Source organism: Orcinus orca, chromosome 20 (genome assembly GCF_937001465.1).
Source record: "Orcinus orca chromosome 20, mOrcOrc1.1, whole genome shotgun sequence".
Lineage (NCBI taxonomy): Eukaryota > Metazoa > Chordata > Mammalia > Artiodactyla > Delphinidae > Orcinus > Orcinus orca.
This window is the reverse complement of record NC_064578.1, coordinates 4,660,769-4,684,195: the sequence shown is the minus strand read 5'-3', so window position 1 is coordinate 4,684,195 and position 23,427 is coordinate 4,660,769. Positions and strand designations below refer to the sequence as shown.

The 23,427-nt window shown below is 57.3% G+C and overlaps 2 protein-coding genes across 12 annotated transcripts; one reads left to right on the top strand and one right to left on the bottom strand.

Annotated features, from left to right (window-relative positions):
- Window positions 1-23: 23 nt before the first annotated feature.
- Window positions 24-9,375, bottom strand: TAF1C (TATA-box binding protein associated factor, RNA polymerase I subunit C). 11 transcript variants are annotated; one of them, XM_004280092.4, is made up of 15 exons: window positions 9,214-9,373; window positions 6,214-6,456; window positions 4,995-5,076; window positions 4,716-4,813; window positions 4,551-4,640; window positions 4,382-4,455; window positions 3,540-3,778; window positions 3,327-3,443; window positions 3,126-3,243; window positions 2,968-3,039; window positions 2,689-2,824; window positions 2,391-2,534; window positions 1,717-1,891; window positions 1,493-1,630; window positions 24-1,415 (listed from the first exon to the last, which is right to left on the bottom strand). In XM_004280092.4, exons 2-15 carry the CDS (start codon window positions 6,349-6,351, stop codon window positions 553-555), a joined length of 2,484 nt encoding a protein of 827 aa, XP_004280140.1. In that variant the 5' UTR covers window positions 6,352-6,456; window positions 9,214-9,373; the 3' UTR covers window positions 24-552. The 11 variants fall into 11 exon arrangements, with proteins under 11 accessions (XP_004280140.1, XP_049559999.1, XP_033262261.1 ...); XM_049704042.1 differs by adding an exon at window positions 8,517-8,614 and having other exon boundaries at window positions 2,689-3,039; window positions 3,200-3,243; window positions 4,551-4,813; window positions 6,214-6,417; window positions 9,214-9,375; XM_033406370.2 differs by having other exon boundaries at window positions 4,551-4,813.
- A 4,699-nt stretch (window positions 9,376-14,074) lies between these two features.
- On the top strand, window positions 14,075-20,100 carry ADAD2 (adenosine deaminase domain containing 2). Its single transcript, XM_049703630.1, has 10 exons — window positions 14,075-14,578; window positions 17,609-17,749; window positions 18,081-18,128; window positions 18,216-18,341; window positions 18,424-18,574; window positions 18,652-18,819; window positions 18,900-19,093; window positions 19,218-19,461; window positions 19,706-19,826; window positions 19,911-20,100. The coding sequence occupies exons 1-10, from the start codon at window positions 14,119-14,121 to the stop codon at window positions 20,013-20,015; spliced, it is 1,758 nt and encodes a 585-aa protein (XP_049559587.1). The 5' UTR covers window positions 14,075-14,118; the 3' UTR covers window positions 20,016-20,100.
- The last annotated feature ends 3,327 nt before the right edge of the window (window positions 20,101-23,427 follow it).

Below are 23,427 nucleotides of genomic sequence, written 5' to 3'. Positions count from 1 at the left end.
AAACTTGATCGTTCAAAACCAGGCTCAGCTGACAGTTTATTCAACCCCTAAACGTGGGTCCAAAGTGCCTCCCTCTATAAAACGTTAGATGGTGCTAGAAACCGCTTCACACACACACACCTAACCACCAGCAGCGAGCTGCCGACACCCAGCAGCGGAGCACCGGCAGGCTGGGCAGCTCACTTCACCATCGCCCACCACGTCCCCAGGGGCCCGTGCGTGGCGGAGCCCTCGGCCGCCTGGAGCCCCTGCTTTCCGGCACAACACTGTCGGCTGGAGGGGATCCCGGCGACACTGACCTTCAGGACGGGGCTCCCAGGACTTCTCAACGTGCCCCTGGGAGCACGAGCTGCAGGAGAAACGACTACCTTGTCCCTCTTCCTCCAATGTGGATTCAAATCGCTTCTGAATGTCTCCCGCAGTCACGAAGGCCTTCGGAAAGCAGGAAGGTCTGCACCCTGGCGACTGTTCTGTTTCCCGTTTCAACCACAAAAGGCACAGCTTATCCAGGACAAAGGGCTCCCTGGAGGTGGGGGGCAGCTTCCCCGGGCCTCAGAAGCCCATGCGGGGCTTCTTGCAGTGTGGCTGCGAGCCGGAGCGGACGGCTGCCCGCTGCCGGGAGGGGGTGGCCCGGACACTGGAGGTCTGGGAGGAAGGCACAGAGGCACCCCCCAGGGCATCCCCCCGGAGCGGCAGCTCAGCCATGTAGTCCCGGAGGGTCTGCTGCCGCTCCGAGGGGACGGCCCGGGCCCACAGCTCCTGGGTGGACTCCTGGGAGGGCGGGGTCACTGGAGGCTGAGGCCTGGCCGCAGGGAGTGTCCGCTCTGGGCTGGGAGGGGGGCTGGCGGCGTCTGAGAGGTCTAAGCGGCCGCTGAGCGAGGAGAAGGTGTTGGACAGCTGAGTCCGGCGCTTGTGCCGCTTGGGCTGTTTGCCGGGCCCCAGGCTGCTGCCCCGCCGCCTCTCCCACCAGGCCGCCGCCTGGCCCTCCCAGGCTGCCTCCAAACGCTCGCTGAGCTCGTCCTCGGGGCCTGGCTCGGGGGCTGGGGCCCGCTCTTCCGTGGGGAGCAAGCCCAGGTCCCTCAGCTGCAGGAGACGCCCTTTGGCCATGGCCGTGCGGAGACCCTCTGGCGCTTTGCCCTCTGCCTTCTGGGGCTCAAAGCAGCCCAGCAGGCGGCGGTGGGAGAAGGTGGGTGCAGCCCACACGGGGGGAGCCGGGGGCACCTCCAGCAGGGCCTTCAGCCACCGGCTGCAGGAGGCAGTGGCCTGGGGGGTCCAGGAAGCCGTGGGGGCAGAAGAGTCAGGCCCGGGGTCTGCCTGGAGGTGGAGGCCCTGGTGGAAGACGTCTCCAGCCGCCGAAAGTTGGAAGAGCGACAGCACCGGTGTGTTAGCGGAGGGTGGGATGGCGGCGGCCAGACCTGGAGGTGGAAGGACCGTGACCCTACGGCCTGGTGCGGGTGCGGCTCCTCAAACCCACTCCCCTGCCCCAGCGCACCTATGGCTGGTGCTGTCAGACGTTCCTGCAGCCGCCACTGACTCTTGGGCTCCAGTGGGGGGAAGGCAGAGAGGGAGTCGCTCCTGGAAGGGAGAGACTGGGGGGGCCCTGCCAGCCGGGGTGTGGAGGCCCCCTCTCCTGGAGGAGGGACAGACAGCTGAGGCCCTGCCCAGGTCCGGCCCCGCCCGCCCTCCTGCCCGCCCCCCGCCTGCGCCGCCCCTCACCTGCGATGTGCAGCAGCTGCAGCTCCCCACCCTGGCCTGCCAGGAGCAGCGGCCGCGGGAGGCCTGTGCGGGGCAGGGGCAGCAGCCGGGCCAGCAGGGGCGCGGAGGGGAGGCCATGGTTCCACTTCAGCAGGGGCACCAAGGGGAGGCGCTCATCCACCAGGTAGAGCGAGAACTGGAGGCCCAGGAAGAAGACAGAGGGGCCGTGACTGAGGAGTGGGAGAGAGGGACGGGACAGGTCCCCCTGGGTGACCCCCTCTGGGGCCCCATGTGGCTCTCAGGCTAAGTCTCAGCACTCCAGGACCGGCCCTGACCACCTCTGCAACGTCAGCTGCCCAGCCCCGCACAGGAGGCACCCCCGAGCAGGTGGCACTGTCCCCTGTCCTGATGGCCTTGCTGGGAGAAGGGCTCTCGAGAGAGGCTTTCACCCAGCCTCCCCCAACCTCACCTGACCCTGGCACATACGCCTGCGACACACCCACTAACACCCAGGGTCCTGAGGGGGCGGGGTGGAGCCAGACCTCCTCTCCCCTTCCGGACACGGGGGGACTGTCCAGCTCTGGCCATTGCCCCCATGCCCACGCCCTTCCCCCTTCCCCAGCAGCTGTCCAGGACCGTCTCCAGTGACCGCCTGCGATGGTGCAGGACGGAGAGAAGGGGAAGGTGTCGCTCACCTGGGTGCAGATGAGGTGGAGCGTGGGGTGCAGACACTCGGGGCCGCACTCCCCCAGGTACTGGGTGAGCAGGACCCGTTCCCCTTTCTGGCATGACGCTTCTGCCCCTCCACGAAAAAGCAGCAGACCACAGCCTTGCGGGCCCTGGGGGACACGGCCAGGTCAGCCAGCCCACAGTCCACCATCTCTGGTGCCACCTGCTGCGGCTGGCCCGGGGCTCGCTGGCCCTGCAGCTCATCACGACCTCAAGGGGGAAGCCCCCCCCCCCCCCCACCAAGGACCTGCTTTGTCCCCTCACCTGAGTGTCCACCATCTTCACTCCGGTGCGATCACCCACAGTCAGCACTCGAGGGTGGGCGGTGAAGTCTGCCCAACGCCAGGGAGAGGGGTCCCGGAACACAAGGGTCTCGGGGTCCTTGTAGATTTGCTGCAGCCTTGGGGAGACAGGCCAGCCATGGTGGGGAGACCGGCTGATGGGGGGAGGCTGGGGTGACCTGGCCTGGTGTCCAGGACGTGGGCCGGGTTCTGCGGGAGCCGTTGGTTGGGGTGGAGGGTTTTTATGGGGAAGGGGCGTTACCCGTCCTGGGGAGTCCACAGACAGATGGCTCCGGAACGGCTGCAGATGGCCAGCTCTCCAGGCAGGTGAGGGCTACAGGGCACACACGTGATGAATGCCGGGCCACGCCCTTCTCCCACGCCCATCTCCACAGAGACCAGCCTCAGTGAGCCCCTCACCTGAGGCTGATCCCTGTGGCCCCCTTCTCGACCTGCAACACCTGGAGAGGGGCCGGCTGCCCCTGCTTACTGACCTTCCACAGGGCACAGTGGTAGTCAGAGCGGACAGCCAGCAGAGCTGAGGGATGGAGAGGGTCAGGGTCAGGGTAGAGTCAGGCAACAGGTCAGTGAGTGGACGGGGGAGGTGTCTATGGGCCTTACCTTCTCCCTGCACGGTGCGGGTCACCACCTGCCGGACAGGTCCCCGGAGCCGGATATGGCCAGGGTCTCCGAGAACCCGGGGCTCACTGCCTGGGGTCAGGTTGACCTTCTGGAAGTCTGGGCATCTCGCTAAGGATATGTTCATGCGTTATGGCCACTCAAGGCTCCCAACTTCCCACCTGTCCCTAGAGCATGCCCAGCGAGGGAGGATACACAGCCTGTCCAGGGCGCCTCCTGCAGGATAGACCAGCTGCCCAGCCCCGGGCGTCCTGCCGGGCACCCAGGCCAGCGCGCCCCCAGTGAAGGCGTCATCCAGGAGCAGCTGCTCCCACCGCAGGGCCAGCTCCTCATGCAGCAGCTCCCCCAGGAGGCTCGCCACCGACGTGCTGAGGATCGGGCCCCCAAGGATGGAGAACCGGCGCTGGCGGTGGCTGAGGTAAGCCCAGGGACAGCTGGGGGCGAGAGGAGGAGGGTCAGGCTGTGGGTGATGGGGAAGAGGGCGGGTACCATCCCGAGGGAGGCCAGGTGTAGCAGACGCATTCTCGGTCACCCTAGAACTTCTTCCTCTGGGAAACCAGCCTGCCCGATTCCTGTGCTGCAGTCACATGATCCAGGCCCGGCCACAGGGATCGGCTCACGGCGGGCATGACACCCAAGCCGAGGCAAGCCGACCGCACCGTTCCTGGGACTTCTGCTGGTGCCTCAGGAAGGACACTAGCCCTTTCCCTGGACTCATAAACCATCCTGCTGCCGCTTGCAAACAGTCTGTCTAGGAATTAAGCCAAGCAGAGGCAGGAGGATGAGAAAATAAAGAGGCAGAGCCCTGTTAACATCTGAGCACCTGGATGCAGCCATGCCTGTAGCGCATGAACTTCCATTCTTTTTCCCTTACGTGGCTACTGCAGCTGGGAGTTCTGTATGGGGCAGCGTGGCTCATGACTGCACGGGGGGTGTGGAAGCAGTTTGATGGAAACCAGCATCCAGGCCCTGGTTCCCTCCATAGCCCCACCACCAGCTAGGCACACCCATCCCATCCTTTCTCACTAGCCACTTGCCCCCAGGGCTGGTGTCCACCGAGGTCCTGGAGTAGCCTCTTCACGCTGACCACTGTCTTCTTCTTAGAGCGGCTCTGTGTGGAAAGGCCTCGTCAAGCTCACATGCCCTAGGGCTTACCCCGACGGGAAGTGGGGAGCCCCCTCTCCTGGCTGGCCAGGGGTTACTCACCCGTGCTCCCTCCAGTTTGAAATTCTCCAGCATCAGCTTCCCCAGGGGTGCAAAGGCTATGTCCCCATGGTCCCACAAGAACCGGCTGAGCTGCAGGAGGAAAGGAGGCCAGGTCACTAGGCACAGCCCTGGCCGCGTGGCACTGTCCGCCGTGGGGCCGCTTACCTGCTCAGTAACGTCCAGCACGGCTTGGGGCTGTCTACGGAACTGGTAACCTCCCCGGAAAAGCAGATCCTGGGCAGTCACACCGGGGTCCCAGGGATCTGAGGGGAGAGTGAGGCTGCGGAAGGGCCCGGAAATGGAACCAGGTGCCCTAGGTGCCTGGAGGTGCCAAGGGCCCTGTAGGGCAGAATTAGCAGGGAGAGGAAAGGCCTCGCACGGGAGCTGGGGGAGAGGGGCAGCGGGGAGCAGCTTGGGAGGGGGCCCCAAGGCCGAGATCCTTACCGGCACCAGGAGGCAGCAAGGGCAGCGGCCCAGGGGTGTCCGGCTTCCAGAGCAGGCCCTTGGCCACATGCGGCGCCGTGTTCTGAGGAAACACAACCGTGGCCACGACAGAACAGTGAGTGTGCGCCGGGCCAGGCGCCGTCACCCACTCTTGTCTTTTATTAACTCATTTAATCCCCCCAAGGCACCGGCCAAACTGGTACTCCCCTGCATCGGCAGGCGGACTCTCAACCACTGCACCACAGGGAAGCCCCATCGTCACTTTAATGGTGAAGACAATGGAGGCACAGCGAGGCCGTCCCTTGTCCCAGGCAGCAGCCACTAAAGAGAAGGCCTGGGATTTGAACCCAGGCAGTCTGACTTCAGTCTGTGCTCTCGACCTCCAGGCTGCACAGGCTCTCGCAGGCGCCCCTGGCCTTTGAGTCTCACTTACACTCAGGAGACCTTGTGGTCACTTACTTGGGACGCCCACAGGCTGCTCCATCCCACTACGGGGCTGGCCTGAGACAGCTCAGCTCCACACCTGGGGACGGAAGAGCAGCAGGCAGGCGAGCAAGGCTCCCGCAGGGGCGGATCTGACGTAAGCCCTTCCTTGTCAAGGGAGCCCCTCCCGCCCAATGCCAGCGTCTCTTTTAAATTTCTCGCCCACTTGCCTCTGCCGGCGTAATCCTTAACCAGCCTGTCTCCAAGTGGCAGCCAGATGGCTTAGGCTTCCGGGGAAAGAGCTGGCATCCTTCGTGTCCCAGATCTCCCCTCCCCTCCCCACCTCACCCCTACTGTACGGTTTCGGCACCCTTCTGGTTTCGCTCAGAGCTGTTCTCACTTTGTAATGATTTTATCCTTTGGTCTATTCACTTGTCTATTCTCACTCAACCTAACTCTGTTCCGTGGGGCTGGGAGCGCATCTGACTTACTCATTCTGGATTCCCAGGGCCTGGTAAGGCACCTGGCACATAGTAAGGGCTGTTCAGTGAGTATCTGTTGGACAAACAGAGGAAAAAAAGATGGGGGCCAACAGCTCCCGCTCAGTAAACCCTCTGCGGATGGCAGGGCATCCCAGGTCCCCAAAGGACGGGATTCTGGCTCAGCCTGTGTCTTAGCAGATTTGTGCCAATGCCACCCCACTCTGCACTCCTGCCAACTGGTGTGAATGCTAGGATGGGGGGCCAAGGGACGGCACCCACCCTGCAGCCACCAAGGCTCTCCCTGCCAACCTCACCTCAGAACCTTGGGGCAGGGACTCCGGCAGGGTCAGCGCGTCTCTCCAGCTGCACATGAAGGACACGTCAGGGACATCGCTCAGACCAAGGGGACCAGTCGTAAACAACGAGGGCGGGAGGGAGCTGGGGAAGTCCATCCTGGAAAACAGGAACCACCCTGGCCTTCCTCGGAGACCTGAACCTGACAGCCACTTCCGGGGTTCCTGGAGGGCGAAGAGCACCCTAAGAGGAGTACAATTTCTCTGGGGAAGCAGATAACAAAGAACAAATGACTATGTCGCCTAATGCCTGATAGTAATAAGTGCTACGTTAAAACCAACCAACCAGCCAGGAGGGAGGGGATGGCGGTGGCCGAGGGGTGTGGTCTTAGCATCGTAAGAAGGTGGCGCTCGGCATACCCTGAGCTAATGACAAGGCCGCTGGGAAGAGGGTACAGCAAGTGCAGAAGTTCTGGGGCAGGAAGCGTGTGAGAAACAACTGGGCAGCCATGGACCGAACTAGGAGGTGAGTGACAGGCCGAAGTCAGACAGGTGGCGAGGGGTCCGCTTCCAGCATGCTCTTATGTATTAATTATAATTACACGTTCATAGACTACACACCCCACACTCTACGCTACGCTCCCAAGACAAACTCAAGTTCCCCAAAGCCAGAGACGAGTCTTATCTGTCTGCCTTCCCACTGTCAAGTACAGTACCTTCCAGAAAAAGGAACTGACTGTGTGTTGAAGAATAATTAACTTATGTCAAAGGGCTTTGGTCAGTACAAAGTGCTCCAGAAGGATAAACAGCCATCATCCCTCTTTTTTATTACCTGCAAAAATAAGAGCAGAGCTCACTCACTGAGCGCCAGCACCTGCCAGACACGGCACTACGGGTTGTACTCTTCTGCCCCGATTATGGAGTTCAGGAAACTGAGGCTCGGGAAAGAGCAACTTGCCCGAGGCCAGCAGCCTGATCCCCGCCCTGATTCCAAATCCAAGTTCTGCACCACCACTCGCCCACGCACCAGAAGCAAACACCAGTCTTAGAGTCTCAGAAGCAAAAACTGTTCCCCTCGGAACTGCAGCTGCATCGTATCCGTTCAGTCTGTAACCTCCGGACATCCATGTACCCTCGGCACCTGGCAAAGTGCCCACCACACAGTACATGCCAGGAAATACTTGCCAACTGAATGAATGTGTGTTTCTTAGGGCATGTGTCAGCCTCATTCTAATTGTGGTTTATAGGTACAGCCTTATTTCTTCTTCGAGACTGCTCTCCAGGGGCAGCAACTGTATCTGATTCATTTCTGAGTTCCTGGCATCTGGCTGTTGCGGCCATTCTCCTCCGCAGCAGGAGAGGACAGTGGCGGGAATGCGTCTTTTCACTGCAGGACCCTTTCACGCTATCTCTCCGCTTAAAAGGAACACCATTGCCCTTCCTACCCACCTACAAAATCCTCCTCATCCTTCAGATTTTCAGTCAGGAAGCCTCTCCCAGTTCTCCCAATACTATCCCACAACACCCTGCATCCCTTCTCCAGAGCACACATTGCAATGTGGGATTAGATATTTAAAGGTAAAGCCGTTTAATTCCAAACTGCTCTGAGTCCCCATGGGGAAGAGCCTTTATCCCCAGTGCCTTGGTACTTACTACATGGTAACAATCAGTACATAAAAACTGAAGGAACAGGGCTTCCCTGGTGGCGCAGTGGTTAAGGGTCTGCCTGCCAATGCAGGGGACACACATTCGAGCCCTGGTCCGGGAAGATCCCACATGCCATGGAGCAGCTAAGCCCGTGGGCCGCAACTACTGAGCCCGTGCTCTAGAGCCCGTGAGCCACAACTACTGAAGCCCGTGCACCACAAGTACTGAAACCCGCGCGCCTAGAGCCCGTGCTCCGCAACAGAGAAGCCACCGCAATGAGCAGCCCCCGCTCGCCACAACTAGAGAAAAACCCGTGCGCAGCAACGAAGACCCAACGCAGCCAAAAATTAAATAAATTAAAAATGAAAAAATTTAAATTAAATTAAAATTTAAATAAATAAATTAAAAAAAAATTTTAAACAAATGTTACTCATTGTTCTTTTTTTAAAATTTTATTTATTTTATTTATTTATTTTTGGCTGCATTGGGTCTTCGTTGCTGCGCGCGGGCTTTCTCTAGTTGTGGCGGGCGGGGGCTACTCTTCGTGGCGATGCGCGGGCTTCTCATTGCAGTGGCTTCTCTTGTTGCAGAGCACGGGCTCTAGGCACGCGGGCTTCAGTAGTTGTGGCTCGCGGGCTCTAGAGCGCAGGCTCAGTAGTTGTGGAGCACTGACTTACTTGTTCCACGGCATGTGGGATCTTCCCGGACCAGGACTTGAACCTGTGTCCCGTGCATTGGCAGGTGGATTCTTAACCACTGCGCCACCAGGTAAGCCCTAAAATTTTTTTTAAAAAACAAAAAAAACCAAAAACTGAAGGAACAAATCCAGGAATGAATGAAGGAGAGGAAAAAGGAGCCAAACAAACGCAGGCAGGCTGAAGGCGCTGGTGGAGCCCACGACCTCAGAGAAGCCCCGAGACAAGACAGCCTCGACTTCCCGCCCTCGCCCTGGGCTCTCTCGGCCCGTTTAGAACGCCAAGGCTGCAAAGTCAGTCGGGTCTGCATTCATGCCAGGCCGGGCACGACAAAAAGTGCGCCTGCAATGGGATGGGAGAGGGGATCCGGGCGGCTCTTCCCCTCAGACATCTACTCGCCCACTCCCTCCCTATCCACCTCTTCCCACTCCACCTCCAGGCCCCAGAATTTCAACGCAACAACAATAACAGAGGTCTTGCATCAAGCGCCGTGCGCCAGACAGCTGTTGCTACCACGCTTTACATCGGTGGGATGTTCCCTACTCCATGAGCCAGCGGCTGCTAATACCCCACTTTGTAAACCCTGGGCGACTTGTCCCAAAGCCACAAAGCTTGGCGCCCGTGGACTTGAGCAGAGCGACCTGCCTCTCCGTCCCGTCCGGGCGGCGCGCGTACTTACGTGGCCCCGGCCGTTCCGTGCTCGTCTGGGAAACGAACCTCCGCGTGACGCTCGCCTGACCCTCGAGCCACGAGGGAGCCCGAGAGTGCCAACCTCGCTCCGGCGCCCTCGACAGGACCGCCCCACAACGGCGTTTACCCGTCGCTTGGGCTGGGCCGGAAGTTCTCCCTGAAAGGCAGGAAGTCCCGCCTCCCAGCCTGGCCTCACGGGCGCTCCAGAGCGCCACCTCCCGGGCGGAGGGGGAATGCGAGTGCAGGCGACGCTGTGGACCGTAGAAATCAAATGCCTTCAAATCCCAATAGTGAAGTCCAGGTTGACGGGCGTGCGAAACTCACCTCTGCTTAACTAACTTCCTACTTTACAGAATTGTTGCATTAATTCACTCAACAAACACTGAACACCTACTATAAGCCAGGCACTTTATTGGTCAGTAGGAATCCTACTGACTGTCTTTATATCCTGTGAAGCAGGCTTTCCAAATAGGAGTACAGGTACTGCAGGGAATGCATGAGGCTTTCCCAGTAGTCAGGCAAATACAGCTTTAGGCACTGGTTCCCAGATTCTAGCATGCATCAGCATCAACTGGAGGGTGTGTTAAAACACAGTTCCTGGGCTTCCCTGGTGGCGCAGTGGTTGAGAGTCCATCTGTCGATGCAGGGGACACGGGTTCGTGCCCCGGTCCGGGAAGATCTCCTTACGCCGCGGAGCGGCTGGGCCGGTGAGCCGTGGCCGCTGAGCCGGCGCGTCCGGAGCACAGGCTCCGCAACGGGAGAGGCCACAACAGTGAGAGGCCCGCGTACCGCAAAAAACAAACAAACAACAACAACAGAGTTTCTGATTCAGTGAGCCCGGGGTGGGGCCTGATAATTTGTATTCCTGAGTTCCCAGGTGACGCTGATACTGCTTGTCTGGGGGCCAAGCTTTAAGAGCTACTGTGCGATCATAAATATTACCCTTATCCAGCCCAGTAGTTTTCAGACCTGAGCATGCATCAGAATCCCCTGGAGGGCTTGTTATAACCTTTTGCTGGGCCACACCCCCAGCGTTTTCTGGTTCAGTAGGTCTGGGATGTGATCCAGGAATTTGCATTTCTTTTTTTTTTATTCAACTTTTTTTTCATTTAAATGAATTCCTCTTAGAATTTAGTCCCAGAAAAAAACTTTCTCCTTACAAACTTTTTGCTACTTCTTTTTTTTTTAAGAATTCCACATATTACTTATTTTAAATTTAATTCCATTTTTTTTTTAATTGGAGTAAAATTGCTTTACAATGTTGTGTTAGTTTCTTCTGTACAATGAAGTGAATCAGCTGTATGTGTACCTATATCCTCTCCCTCTTGGACCTCCCTCCCACCCCCACCCCCAACCCACCCATCTAAGTCGTCACAGAGCACCGACCTGCACTCCCTGTGCTATACAGCAGGTTCCCACTAGCTATCTATTTTACACATGGTAGTGTATTTACGTCAAACCTAATCTCCCAATTCGTCCCACCCTCCCCTTCCCCCCCAAAATTTGCATTTCTAATGAGTTTCCAGTGATGCTGATGCTGCTTGTCTGGGCACTACACTTTGAGAACCATTACTTTCAAGAGTCAATTTCCAAATTCTTGGCTTCCATCTATATAGATTTTATCTGGGAGGTGCTTGGCTTCGGAAGCTCCGAGCTTTTTTCTCCTCCGTGGAGTGTTGCCTGAGATGAGTGCAGAACAAGGGGGCTATTCCAAAAGGCAGAGTCCCTGCAGGAGAAAGTTCACATAAGACTAAGAAAAGCAGGCTCAGTAAGAAGTAGTGATGGAAGGGTTCAGGAGAGGGTCTGTTTATATATTATATTTTTTCAATTCTTTATTATTTTTATTATTGTTATTATTATTTTTGGCTGCAGCATGCGGGATCTCAGTTCCCCAACCAGGGATCGAACCCATAACCCCTGTAGTGGAAGCAGAGTCTTCACAACTGGACCGCCGGGGAAGTCCCAGGGGCTCACAGTGTTATGTTCGTTCATCTGAGTCCTGGTTACATGGCTCTGTGCCGTGTGTGAAAATTCATTGAATGATCCGTGCACTTTTCTGCGTGTATGTTATACTTCAGTAAAGAATCTTTTTTAAAAAGAAAAGGAAAAAGGAAGAAAGCTGCTGGCTGTGACACTTGATATTACTGAGACTTCAACCTCTAGGTCAGCCTTCTCAGCTACCTTAGAAATAGAGTCCAGAAGTCCCTCTACGAGGGCAGGGATTCTTCTGTCTGTGTTGGTCCCTGACATATCCCAAACAGCTAGAAGATGCTTCATGCATATTTGAATCAACGGAACAGGGCATGAATGAGATGGCTCTTCTGAGAAAGTATCAACACATTTACTTCAATTGAAAAAGCTAAGTCAGACTATTTCTAATGAGAAGTAATTCCATTTTAGCTGAGTGCTTTGTCTATGAGAGTAAGCTTTGACGATTAAATCATTTGGAGGGTGTTTTTCCTAAATGGAATAAGCTAAGTCTGCATCTCCGTGGTTTTGGTGAAAACATATTGGAAAGATGATTACAATATATAATAAACTAGAAATTGCACCTTTCGTAACTCCGTGTGACTAAATAATTGAGGGATACATAGTCTCTCAAAATTATTTTAGGGGTATATATGCCAAAAATATTGAAGGCCTTTTATACTAGTTTCCTATTGCTGTTGTAACAAATTACCACAAACTTAGTGGCTTTAGACAACAAAACATCACACGGTTCTGGAGGTCAGAAGCCTGAAATGGGTCTCACTGGGCTAAAATCAGGGTGTCAGTAGGGCTGTGTTCCTTTCCGAAGGCTGTGAGGAGACTTTTCTTTTTTTTTTTTTCACCTTTTTCAGCTCTGAAAGCTGCCTACACACCTGGGCTCATGGCCCCCTTCCATCTTCAAAGGCAGCAATGACCAGCTGAATCTTTCTCACAGGCCATCTCTCTGATTTTGACTCTTCGGTCTCTTTCTGGTTTAAGGACCCTTGTGATTACCTTGGGCCCACCCAGCTAATCTCCCTCTCTTAAACTCAGCTGATTAGAAGCCTTAATTCCATGTGCAATCGTAATTTCCCCTTGCCATATGATGTAACAGAGTCATAGGCTGAGGCGATCATGATGTGGACATCTTGGGGGTACCATTATTTTGCCTACCACATCACTAGTCACATCACCCATCCAGCTTCTGCTCGGGGAGGCCAGTTCCATTTCCTCCTTCCTTCTTCCCTTTCTATAAACAAGCTGTTAGGTTTCCTCCTGTTACTGATATATACTTAACATGCGGTAGAGTGTACAAGTCTTAAGTGTACACTCATCAAGTTCTTACATACATATAAACCCACAAAACTACCACCCAGATCAAGACAGAGAACATCTCCATCACTGCAGAAAATTCCCTGGTGCCTCTTGCCAGTCACTACCTCCTTGAAGAAGTTACCACGATTCTGACTCATCGCCACAGATTAATTTTGGCAGCTCCAGAACTTTCTATAAATAGCATCATGTGGAAGATAGTCTTTTTAGTCTGGCTTCTTTCACTCAACACACATGTGCGATTGTTAGCACAAAGTTAGCTTGCTTATTTTTTTAAAAAATTATTACTGAGTAACGGTCCATTGTCTGAATACATCACCATTTGTTTGTGCAGTTTCCTGCTGGTGACGTTTCTGGGTTTGGTGACTCTGGTGAAGTCTTTGTGGATTTGTGTAGCCCTCATTCCACTACTGAACACCTGCTATGCTGTTCCTCTACTAGGTATAATTCTGCTCTCTGGGCTACACACGAAAGAAAAACCATAATTCCTGATGCCAATCCCTGAAGCGTTTGGGAGTTTGCATGTATGCCGCTCCCCGCAGCTGCTCTTCCCGAGTCAAATGTTACTGGTTCTACCAACTGCTCCTCCTATGCCTCTGTATCCACACTGCCCCAATCCTGGCTAGTGTTCTCAGACCCAAAGGTAGCAATCAGCAGCCGCGGCAACAGTGGCAAAGCTTACAGACGGTAAACTGAATCATTGGTCACGTTTTCCCATTCACTGGCTCGAAGACCGTTAAAATTTCCAACCCCTTCAAGCAACTGAGTTGCATCGTAGCAGGCCATATGTAAAGTGTCTTCATCCCTAACTTCATTTTATTTTTGTTTTATCTCCTTCATCCCTAGTCGCTCATCTTAAAGCACTGTTGTCTCGCGATATTTTTAGGAACCAACCCAAAATCCCTGGAAAAAAAAAAAATCGGGGGGTGGATGGGTGGACAGGGTACCAGATGAGTAATTTTAGCTAGAGCACACATGGAGCATTTAAAGTTGGTTTCAGGAAGGCCTACGGTGAACAGTTTTTAAATGTAGGTCCTAAAGATTCTGTGGGGCTGCTGCAATTGAAAACACCTTCATTTATCAAAAGAGGCCTGACTTTCCACCTCCCCCCACCCCTCCGCCCCCCCCCAGGCTCAATTAAGCAGCTGGGGGCAGGCTGGCATGATATGGCGTGATTTGGGAGGCATCCTAGGATGGGAGCAAGGGTGAGGTGCTGGACTTGGGTCCCCAGACCCCTCCCCTGGTCTCTGCCTCCCCAGTACCAGGCAAGGGCCGAGAAGAAGCTAATGGGAGTGCCCAGTGCCCCATCCCCACCTCACACCTGAAGCCCCGCCCCCCGGATGTAGGATGTTGGTCGGGTGGCCACTCAGTCCACATCCAACGGTTTGGGAGACTGGCCTTTCCATTGGCTGGGCACACTGTCGGCCACAGCTTTATGGGCTCTCATTGGCTAGGAGAGAGGTAGGAGGCGGAGCTCTCCATGCGCTGTCTGTCGTGTCACGTGCTCCCCACGCGCGAGCTCGCTTTCGCGTGTAAAAGGGCCCGGGTGGCGTGAGAACGTGCCCACTGTCCTCTCGGGTCCTCGCGTCCGGCCATGGCTTCACAGGCCAGCGCAGCCCTGGGCGCGAACGCCGGTGCCCGCAGGAAGACCCGCCTGGCGGCGTCATTGCAGATCAGCCCCGGGCCCAGCCCCAGGAGGCCTTCGGCCAGCCTGGGCCAAGACCCCTGGGAGATCGTGCCCGCTCCCAACTCAGACGACGCCGAGCAGGGCAGGCAGCTCCAGGCCTCGGCGACGGGGCATGGTGGGCCCGGGGTGGGGGCCCGTGTCTGGGAACTGGGGGCAGCCCGGGCACAGGAAGACTCGAGGGGAAGGATGCGGAGGTCCCACAGGGTCTCCTTTCCGTCCGCCGGGCCCGCCGGGGAATTCCCGACGGCGGCCAGACAGCTGGGCCTACAGATCAAAGACCCGCCACCGGGCCAGGCCGTGGCCTTGCTTACTCAGTGCGCGGCCACTCTGGGAGTCTCCCTGATCTTCCGAGAGAACCAAACAGCAGGTGAGGCCCAGGGGGCTGGGACGGCCGCGTGCCCTGGGCCGACCCCAGATGAAGGGAGGAGGACTGTGAGTTGGGCCTGAGCCTGGGGCCCGAGGGTAGGCCCTGCTGTGAGCAGCGTGGCGCCAGGAGCACCAGGTACATCAGATTTCTAACTGGCAGTTCATGGCCACATCTGAAGCTTGGGTTGCTTAAGGGACCTGCCTCAAGCTACCCCAGCCTTTCAGCAGGCTTTTCTGAGGGCCAGTTACATACAGTTAGAGTTGCCATGCCAGCACTGGAGAGGAGATACCTGAGCGAGGGCCAGCCCCAAAGTCAAAGACATTATCAAACACAGCGTGATGCTGGCAACACCGCAAAGAGATGTAATCATTACAGTCCTCCCCCTGCCCTCCCCAAGAGCAATACACCAGGTCCTAAATTCAGGTTCCCAACTTTAAGCCAGTACATTCCCTGCTTCTCATGAGGCAGCAAGAGAATCATCGCTTAAGCTTTTGGGAGCATTTGTAAAACCTCCTAGGGGAACCCCAACGGAACAGCTCAAAAAGAGATAATGTGTTCAAAATCTACCCGGGATTTGTTTTCATCAGGTATGGCAAGAACAGCAGACGTGAGAATGATTGCCATGAAGGAAAAAGGAAATACAGATCCCTAGAAACAGGAGACACAGCTTGCCATGCCGGACCATGTGGGAAAGGATGGGGGTGGTCCGGAGATAGAGAAGAGGGGAGAGCCCAACCCACGGCCTTTATGAGGTTTTCTTGGGACAGAACGGTTGAGGCAGGGTAGGGATGCAGAGTCAGTTTAGGATTGAGGAAGGCAAGACAGTAAGTTTAGGGGTTAGGGGTTGGTTCCTAGTTGTCTAGTACCTGGCCTGGGGGGGGTTGTGATTTAGGGTGTGGGGAGTGTTGGCTTGTGTGAGAGTTTGATGGTTGGGGCGCGAGCTCTGGATTGGTTGGTTTCTATATGAAAGGGCGTGCTTGCAGGGGACTCATCTGCTATGTCCAGGAATTAGCTAGCCCTGGGAGGGTCAGTCTCTCCAGGATCAAATCCCCAAATGCCAGAGCATCGGGAATACAGAAGTTAAGGACATCGATTCAACAGCAGTGATGCTAGCTAACGTTCACGAGTTCTGGAGATGGGCCAGGTGTTGTTTGAAGGCCTTCGGACAGTAACTCCTGGAGTCCTCACAAGTATTCCTCGAGGGAGCACAATACCGTTACCACCACTTTACACATGGGGTGACTGAGGCCAGAGGGGCTGTAGCCCAGAGGGGGCACTCTGCATTCAGAGCCTGTGCTGAACCACTGGGTAATATCGGCCCCTCCCTTCTGCCTAAGGTCCCCCTTTCCACTGTTTACATGCATAGGCATATTTTCAGTCATTTTTATTTTTTATTTTGGTAAAATTTCAAAGAATAGTATAAAAGAGCTCCCATAAAGTCTTCATCCAGTGTCTGCAGTTCACATTTGCCACACTTACTTTGTGTATGTCTCTCTCTCCCTCCCTCCCTTCTATATAGTTATATATGAATATCCACATTAATTTGTCGTGCTCAATCTGAACACTGATTTACTGCTCCTTAAACACTTCAGTATGTATTTCCTAAGAACAAGGACATCGTCTTATATAATGGCAGTACAGTGATCGAATTCTGGAAGTTGGACATTGATATGATCCTATTAGCTAATTACCATTCACATTCAATTTTTGCCACTGGTCACAATAAGGGCCATTTTTTCCCAACCCAGCAGGACCTATCACATTAGCTCTTACACCTCTTTAATCTCCTTTCATCTGAAACAATTCCTCGGAGTGTCTCTGGCTTCAGGACATTGATGTTTTTGCAAAGTAAGGGCCGGTTGTTCTGTAGAAATTCCGTTCACTTGGGTCTGTTTCCGCAGGATTGGGTTCAGGTGATGCATACCCGGCAGGAGCGCCTGTAGGAACCTCGTGGCCCTGGCTGTGCATCCCACCAGCAGACCTGAGACCTGTTTGTCCTATCCCTGGGATGTCAGCTGGGAGGGCCTCACTAGGGTGGCGTCTGCCAGGTGTCTTCACTTCCCCCGGGTGCGTCATCAGTCATCCGAGGGGGGCATCTCCAGATGGCGTGACTATCCTGTTCCCCAGAACACCATCACCTCGTGGCTCTAGCAGCCTTTGATAATTGTTGCCAGATTTAATTGTCACCCCGCTGGCTGCCGTGGATTCCTGATGCTAGCCTTCCTTCTGCATCTACTAGTTGGCATTTTTTTTTTTTTTTTTGCGGTACGCGGGCTTCTCACTGTTGTGGCCTCTCCCGCTGCAGAGCACAGGCTCCAGGCGCGCAGGCCCAGCGGCCATGGCTCACGGGCCCAGCCGCTCCGCAGCAATGTGGGATCCTCCCGGTCTGGGGCACGAACCCATGTCCTCCGCATCGGCAGGCGGACTCTCAACCACTGCGCCACCAGGGAAGCCCCTAGTTGGCATTTTTGATGCCCTTTTAAAGTAGGTGAATCTCTGTGCTAGGGAGGGGCGCTGAAATGTGGGTTCTCTTCTAAAGGGGAGACCTTTGGGCAACCAGTTCAGCAGCAGGTACCAGCAAGTACCACGAACGGAACTAAATTTACGCCCTTTGACCAAGTGATCCCAGTTCTAGGATTTTTCATCTGTCTCTGTTGTGTCATAAGTAACACCTGAAGTGGTAGGGTTTGGAAGATGACCCTTTCAAATGTAGAAAAGAAATAGAGCTGTGTGTTTGGGGGAAGACAGGGGACCTTCATCCTGGGAACAGTGCAGCCCTGGATGTGGGTCCTGGCACCACCTGGGCACGCTACCTGCCCCTTGTGTGCCCCCTCTGTAAAGTGGGGTCATAGGGCGCTGTTTCAGAGGGCCTCGTGAGGATTCTGAGTGGGCATGGCGTGGGTGCAGGTCAGCAGGCCTGTCACCTTGTCATTCTTGTCCTGCTCACTGGCAGGTGTCATGGCCCCCCTAGAAGGGGCCCATGATGCGGATAAGGTGCGTGGTGCTACTTCTCAGCCCCTCCTTCCCCAGACCCCTGCTTGCCCTTCTCCATGTCCGTGGAGCTGGATGGGGTGGTCTGCCCTGCGGGCACCGCCTACAGTAGGGCAGAGGCCGAACAGCAGGCAGCGCTGGCTGCCCTCCACTACATCCAGCATCGGCTGGAGAGCCCAGGTACCGGGGGAGGGGACCCAGGGCCCTGAGCCCCGGCGGGGGGCAGACGCACGTGTGTGGGGAGGGGGGAGTCGCTGCGGAGACCATCTGGGCATCAGGACCCGGCCCGCAGGGAGCTGACCTGGCCCTAACGTCCTTTGAAGGATGTTAGCAGTCCCTGAGGACAGGGACTGCTGGGGGCAGCCCAGGAACTTTGGGCTTCTGGAGGATGACCCCCCCCACACACACACACACACTGCTTGCCAGTGGGACTTCTGGGATTCCTGAAGGACACAGGACAGGAGGGCAGACCCCAGCACCTACGGCAGCCCGCCCCTTGTCTGTCTTCCAGAGACCCCAAAGACCCCCAGCTGGCCTCCACTCGCCCCCCTGAGCATTGGTAGGTGGGCCCCCATTGACCTGACCCCTGGCACGGGAGGGGCGTGGCCTGTGGGCCCCCCACCGCCGCCCTCTCCCTCACCTGCAGAGAACATCCTGACCCACGAGCAGCGCTGCGCGGCCGTGGTCAGCGCCGGCTTTGACCGCCTGGTGGATGCGAGCTCGCAGTACTGGGCCTGCAAGGGGACTGTGGCCGCAGTCATCCTGGAGAGAGGTAGGGCTGGCCCTGCCCCTCACCTCGGAAGGCCTCTGGGCCTCTCGCCTCAGTCTAGTCATCTCTGCCCCCTTCCCCGCAGAGGTCCCGGGCGCCCAGGGCCACGCCAAGGAGATCTACCAGCTGGTGGCGCTGGGCACCGGCAGTGGCAGCTGTGCCGGGTGGCTGGACTTCTCGGGCCGACAGCTCCACGACTGCCACGGGCTGGTGGTGGCCCGCCGGGCCCTGCTGAGGTGAGGGGTCGGGGGGACCCTCTGCGGCCGCTCCGGGTGGGCCGGGCCGCCCCAGCTGCTGCTCCCTCCGCCCCCAGGTTCCTGTTTCGGCAGCTCTTGCTGGCCACGCAGGGGGGCCCCAAGGGCAAGGAGCAGTCTGTGGTGGTCCCCCAGCCGGGGTCCGGGCCCCCCTTCGCCCTCAAGCCCCGGATCTTCCTGCACCTGTACGTCAGCAACACCCCCAAGGGAGCTGCCCACGACATCTAGTATGTGGCGCGCCCGGGGAGGGCCGTGTGGGCGGGGGTGGGGAGAGCGGCCCTGAGCCCCGCGTCCTCCTCCCGCACAGCTGCCACCTCCGCCTGCAGGCCCACATCCAGGGGCGGCTGATGCCCGTGTGCTATGTGGCCCCTGCGCTCCGCGACACCCACGTGGGCTGCCTCTCAGCCAGCGACAAGTTGGCACGCTGGGCCGTGCTGGGGCTGGGCGGTGCACTGCTGGCCCACTTCCTGCCCCCCGTCTATGCCAGCAGCCTGGTCCTGGGTGAGGCCCGAGGGCGGGAGGGCTGAGGCAGGCTGGGGCGGGCTGGGGGGTGGGGTGGGGGGGTGCGGGTGCGGGGGAGCGTGGCGGAGACTCAGGTCTCGTCCTGGGCCTTCTGTCCCCCCAGCCGACCCCTGCCAGAACACCCCGGCCCTGGGCAGGGCCATCCACGCCCGGCCTGACCTCGACGGCGCCTTGGGGCCATGCCTGCCGCCCCCCTACACCCGGACCATGCTGCACCTGTTTGCGGGGCCCTCGGTGGCCCCCTCCGACCTCCCCTCCAACACCTGCCAGGGCCTGAGCCTCAACTGGAGCCTGGGGGACCCTGACGTCGAGGTGGTGGATGTGGCCACCGGGCGTGTGAAGGCCGAGTGAGCGGGGCCCGGGCGGGGGGGGCAGCGGGACGGGCGTCTGGTGGTGGGGGTCCCCGGCCCCCTGCCCGTGGGGAAAGAGATCGCATCTAGCTGCCAGCCTCTTACCGGTAATGTGACCCACCCCGTGACCCACCCCCCGGATTGTCACGGCGTGGGTGGTGTGCGGGGCATGGAGTGGGCCTGTTAGTTTTGTCCTCCCTTGCCCTCCCCCGACGTTCGGTCCCTTTCTCTCCATCCCCAGCGCTGCCCTGGGGCCTCCATCCCGCCTCTGCAAGGCTGCCTTTCTCTGGGCCTTCCGCCAGGCTGCCCGTGCTCTCGGGAAGTCCCACCTCCTGGCCTTGAAGACCTACGAGGCAGCCAAGGTCAGCTGCTTCCCTGCCCGCAGCCCCCTTTCTCCTGCACCCCCAGCAGGCACCCTCTCTCCACCGTCTCATCTCCTGCCCTAGGCTGGGCCCTACCAGGAGGCTCGCCAGCAGCTGTCTCTCCTCCTGGACCAGCAGGGCCTGGGGGCCTGGCCCTCGAAACCACTGGTGGGCAAGTTCAGAAACTGAAACAGACGTCCGGCCCGAGGTCCCTGAGCCCAGGCGGAGCTTGCTGGAGGAGGGCCGTTTCTGGGCGGGGGCACGGGGCGGGGGAGGGTGGCGCACGGGGACACAGGGTGAAGCTGGGGGTGGAGGGAGGGCCTGGAGTGCTGGAGAGGTGGGGCGGCTGCATATTCGGGGCTTGCATAAAGAAGCTGTTTCTGGTAGTTCTGTGTGTTGTTGGCTTTCTGGCGGGGAAGAGGGGAGTCGTAGCCCCTCGGTTTGTGAAGGGAGAAGCCCCCGTGGTGGCCGGGGCTCGGCTGGAGCCTCCTCACAGAATCACTGCGTCGTCGCCCAGCCTTCGCGCCTGGGGGCGGCAGTGTGGTGTCTCGGGCGGCGGGTGTGGGAGCCTGTCCTCCCTGGTCTCCTTCCTTTCCCAGGACTCGCCCGGCAGGGTGGGGGGAGAAGGGTGGCACCTGGCCAGAGGAGGCAGCCACGAGGCCCGTAGAGCCAGCTGGGTCCGGCCAGCCGCTGCCGGGAAGGGTGGCTTTGGGAGAAGAGGCGGCCCCGGGCGGGCGGCAGCCCCAGTTCCTGCCCTCTGCGTCCTCTGGGTTCCCGCGAGTGGGTGGGGCAGCGCTGGGCGCCAGCAGGAGGCTCACGCAGAGCTGAGCCCGGGCTCTCTCCGGCCGCCCCAGCTGTCACAGCGGCTGAGGCTGTGACCGGCCCGAGCCCCTGTGCCCGCTGGATGGGGGCTGCCTAGCCTGCCTCTCAGGCCAGGTGGGCGGGTCTCCTTCCTTCTCGGGGGCTGCAGTGAGTCTGTGGGGACTACCGGACTCTCCAAGGACCTTGGGTGTGGAGGGAAATGCTGTACATGTCACATGTGCCCACACGCACACGTGCACACACACCCACGCACAGGTCTGCAGGCCTGGGCGCCACCCCAGCCTGGGCAGGGCCTGTTGAGCGGGAGTACAGGCAGCTTTGAGGTCTGGGGACCTGGGGCCAGGGGGGCTTGAGGACCACACCAGCCCGCAGCTCCACACCCTGTGGCCGGACGCTCCCTGCTCCCTCAGCAGTTCTAGGGTTTAGAACTACAGACTGCTCTCCCTGGTGGGCTGGGAAGCTGGGCCAGGCCGGAGCAGATGATGGAGCCCTGGAATCGCATCCCCTCCCTCCAAGCCACCTCCCGGCCCCAGCTGCCGCTTAACCTCGGTGCACTTGGGTCGACTCATCTGGAGAAATAACTGGAAGGCCGGCCCAGGTGGCCTGTTCTCCTCCAGCCCATCCGGCCTCAGGCTGGGCTTTCCCTCTGCCTGTCCACTGGGCCCGTGCTCCCTCCCTTTCAACCAGTGCCGCTGTCAACGAGGGGACCTGGGAGGGACGTGGGGGCAGAGAAAATAGCTGAGAGGCTAGAGGCTCTGGAGGCCCTGCACCCGAGGCTTTACAGATGCTGTCATATGGAAGAGGTAGATGCTATCGCTGCCCCATTTACTGGTGAGAAAACTCCCAAGGTGAAGTTGGGTAACCTCCACAAGAGCACGCGGGGTCAGGATGGAGCTGCGGTTCCCGTCCAGGCACCTGACTTCCAAGCCCCTCAATCCCACTCACCGCCTGGGCTGCCACTGGAGTTGCTTCTGTGACCTTGGACAGAACCCCCGACCTCTTTTATAACGTGACTGGACCCTATGGCTCCAGGAGCTTCCTCCTGGCTCCGACCATCGCTCCTTGGCTCTCCTAACGGCCACGAGGGTGGGAGACGCAGCCTTTGCCATTGAGAGAAAGAGCTGCAGGCTGGCGGGCTTGGGAGAGGGCCGGAAAGGGGCTGGGGGAGGTGGGAGTAGCCGCCAAAGGCAGGACAGGTGTCCAGGAACGCGCATGTGCAAAAGAAGGGCAGAGGGAAGTTTGGACCCGGATGGAGGGTCTCCAAAGCCAGGTAAGCGCTGATTTTTTTTCTTCTTCTTCTTTAACTGAGAAAACAGCGAGGTTATTTACCCGTGTTGTTATTTAAAAGAAAACAAACTTAGGCCAGCTTTGAAATAATGATTTCTCATGGTTATTTTTTTCAGGGATGGAGAGGATTTTTAAAACAGCCAAGCCTATTAATTAGCACATTTACTACACGTTTTTCCCCCTGGAGAGCATTTAAATTGATTTCCTTTTTGTCCTGCGATGGTGACTACAACCAGATCCAGAAATATACCAGCCATTCCAAATGGCAGTTCTGTGCAACGAGCCTTTTGATATTCATTAATCACATAATCAGTGGGTAAACAAGTTGTTCAGAATGACATTAACTCTGCTGCGTTCTGCCCAGTAAGTAATATTTGTCCCCATGTTGCATAAACCTGCCTGGCCAATCCTCCCCTCCCAAGACAGTCCTCATTACACAATATTCGCTCAGTTTCTTTGACTCAGCTTATGATTGCAGGGTGACGATGAAGGCTGCTTCTGAAACGGAGAGCCTGTTAATGTCTTCTTGGCCCGATCCCCTCTGAGTGAGGTTTTGCCAACAACAGCATATTTGAGCAGGGAGGTGACGTAACCCAGCCGGGCACAGCTCAAACGCCGCTTCCTCCACGACGCCTTTGCCATCATGCCCACCTTCCCTTCCCTGCAGCTCCAAGCTCCGGGGGTCTGCCCTGGACCCCAGCACTGCGCTGCCCCTCCCCGTGTGTGGTCTTCACCGCTGAGCACAGGTGTGGACCCAGCGGCTGAGGGGCTGCTCCACCTTTCCAAGCCTCAGTTTCCCCACCTGGGAAATCGGTCACAAACGCGTGGCCTGCAGGGTCATGGTGGGATGAACTGAGAAGTGTGCCGAGCACTGTTCCCGATGTTAGCAGTCATCGTTGGTGGCTGTCATAGGGCCTGGCTGCTCCCAGCTCCCGGAGGTCAGCCTGTTGTCTGTGTCTCTCCATCCCTTCCTTGAGGTCTCCCACAAAGAACATGCGCAGCAAACAAGCGTTGAATGTAAAATGAATGAATGATAGTATCTTCTCTTTACAGGGGTGGGCTAGAGGGAAGGAACAAAATCCCTGTTCTAAAATACGGCTCTAGAAGACATTTTGAAAATTTCCATTTGATTGTGAGCTCTTTTTTGCTGAGGTGTAGAAGCATTCAGAAAGACCTAAAGAATGTGATTACACCACACCTGAACTCCTTGTGTCTTGTCAGTTAGAAGAACCAATAAGTCTCCTTTAGTTTGTCTGCTTGTTAAATGAAGTCTGATTAGAGTTTCCTGTCCTTGGAAACAAAATATTTCTCACTGATATTTGTGGGTGTGTCCTAAAGATGTAAAGTGTTGGTTCAGTTCATCTCCCAAACTGCCTGCATGTAAATCCTGGCCGCGGGGTCGGCTTCCGGGGGGACCCAAACATCTGGGAGAACCAGGGCAGACCTCCTCAGGGCCGGTGCCACGTATGTAACGTTAGTCCCGTCACCACTC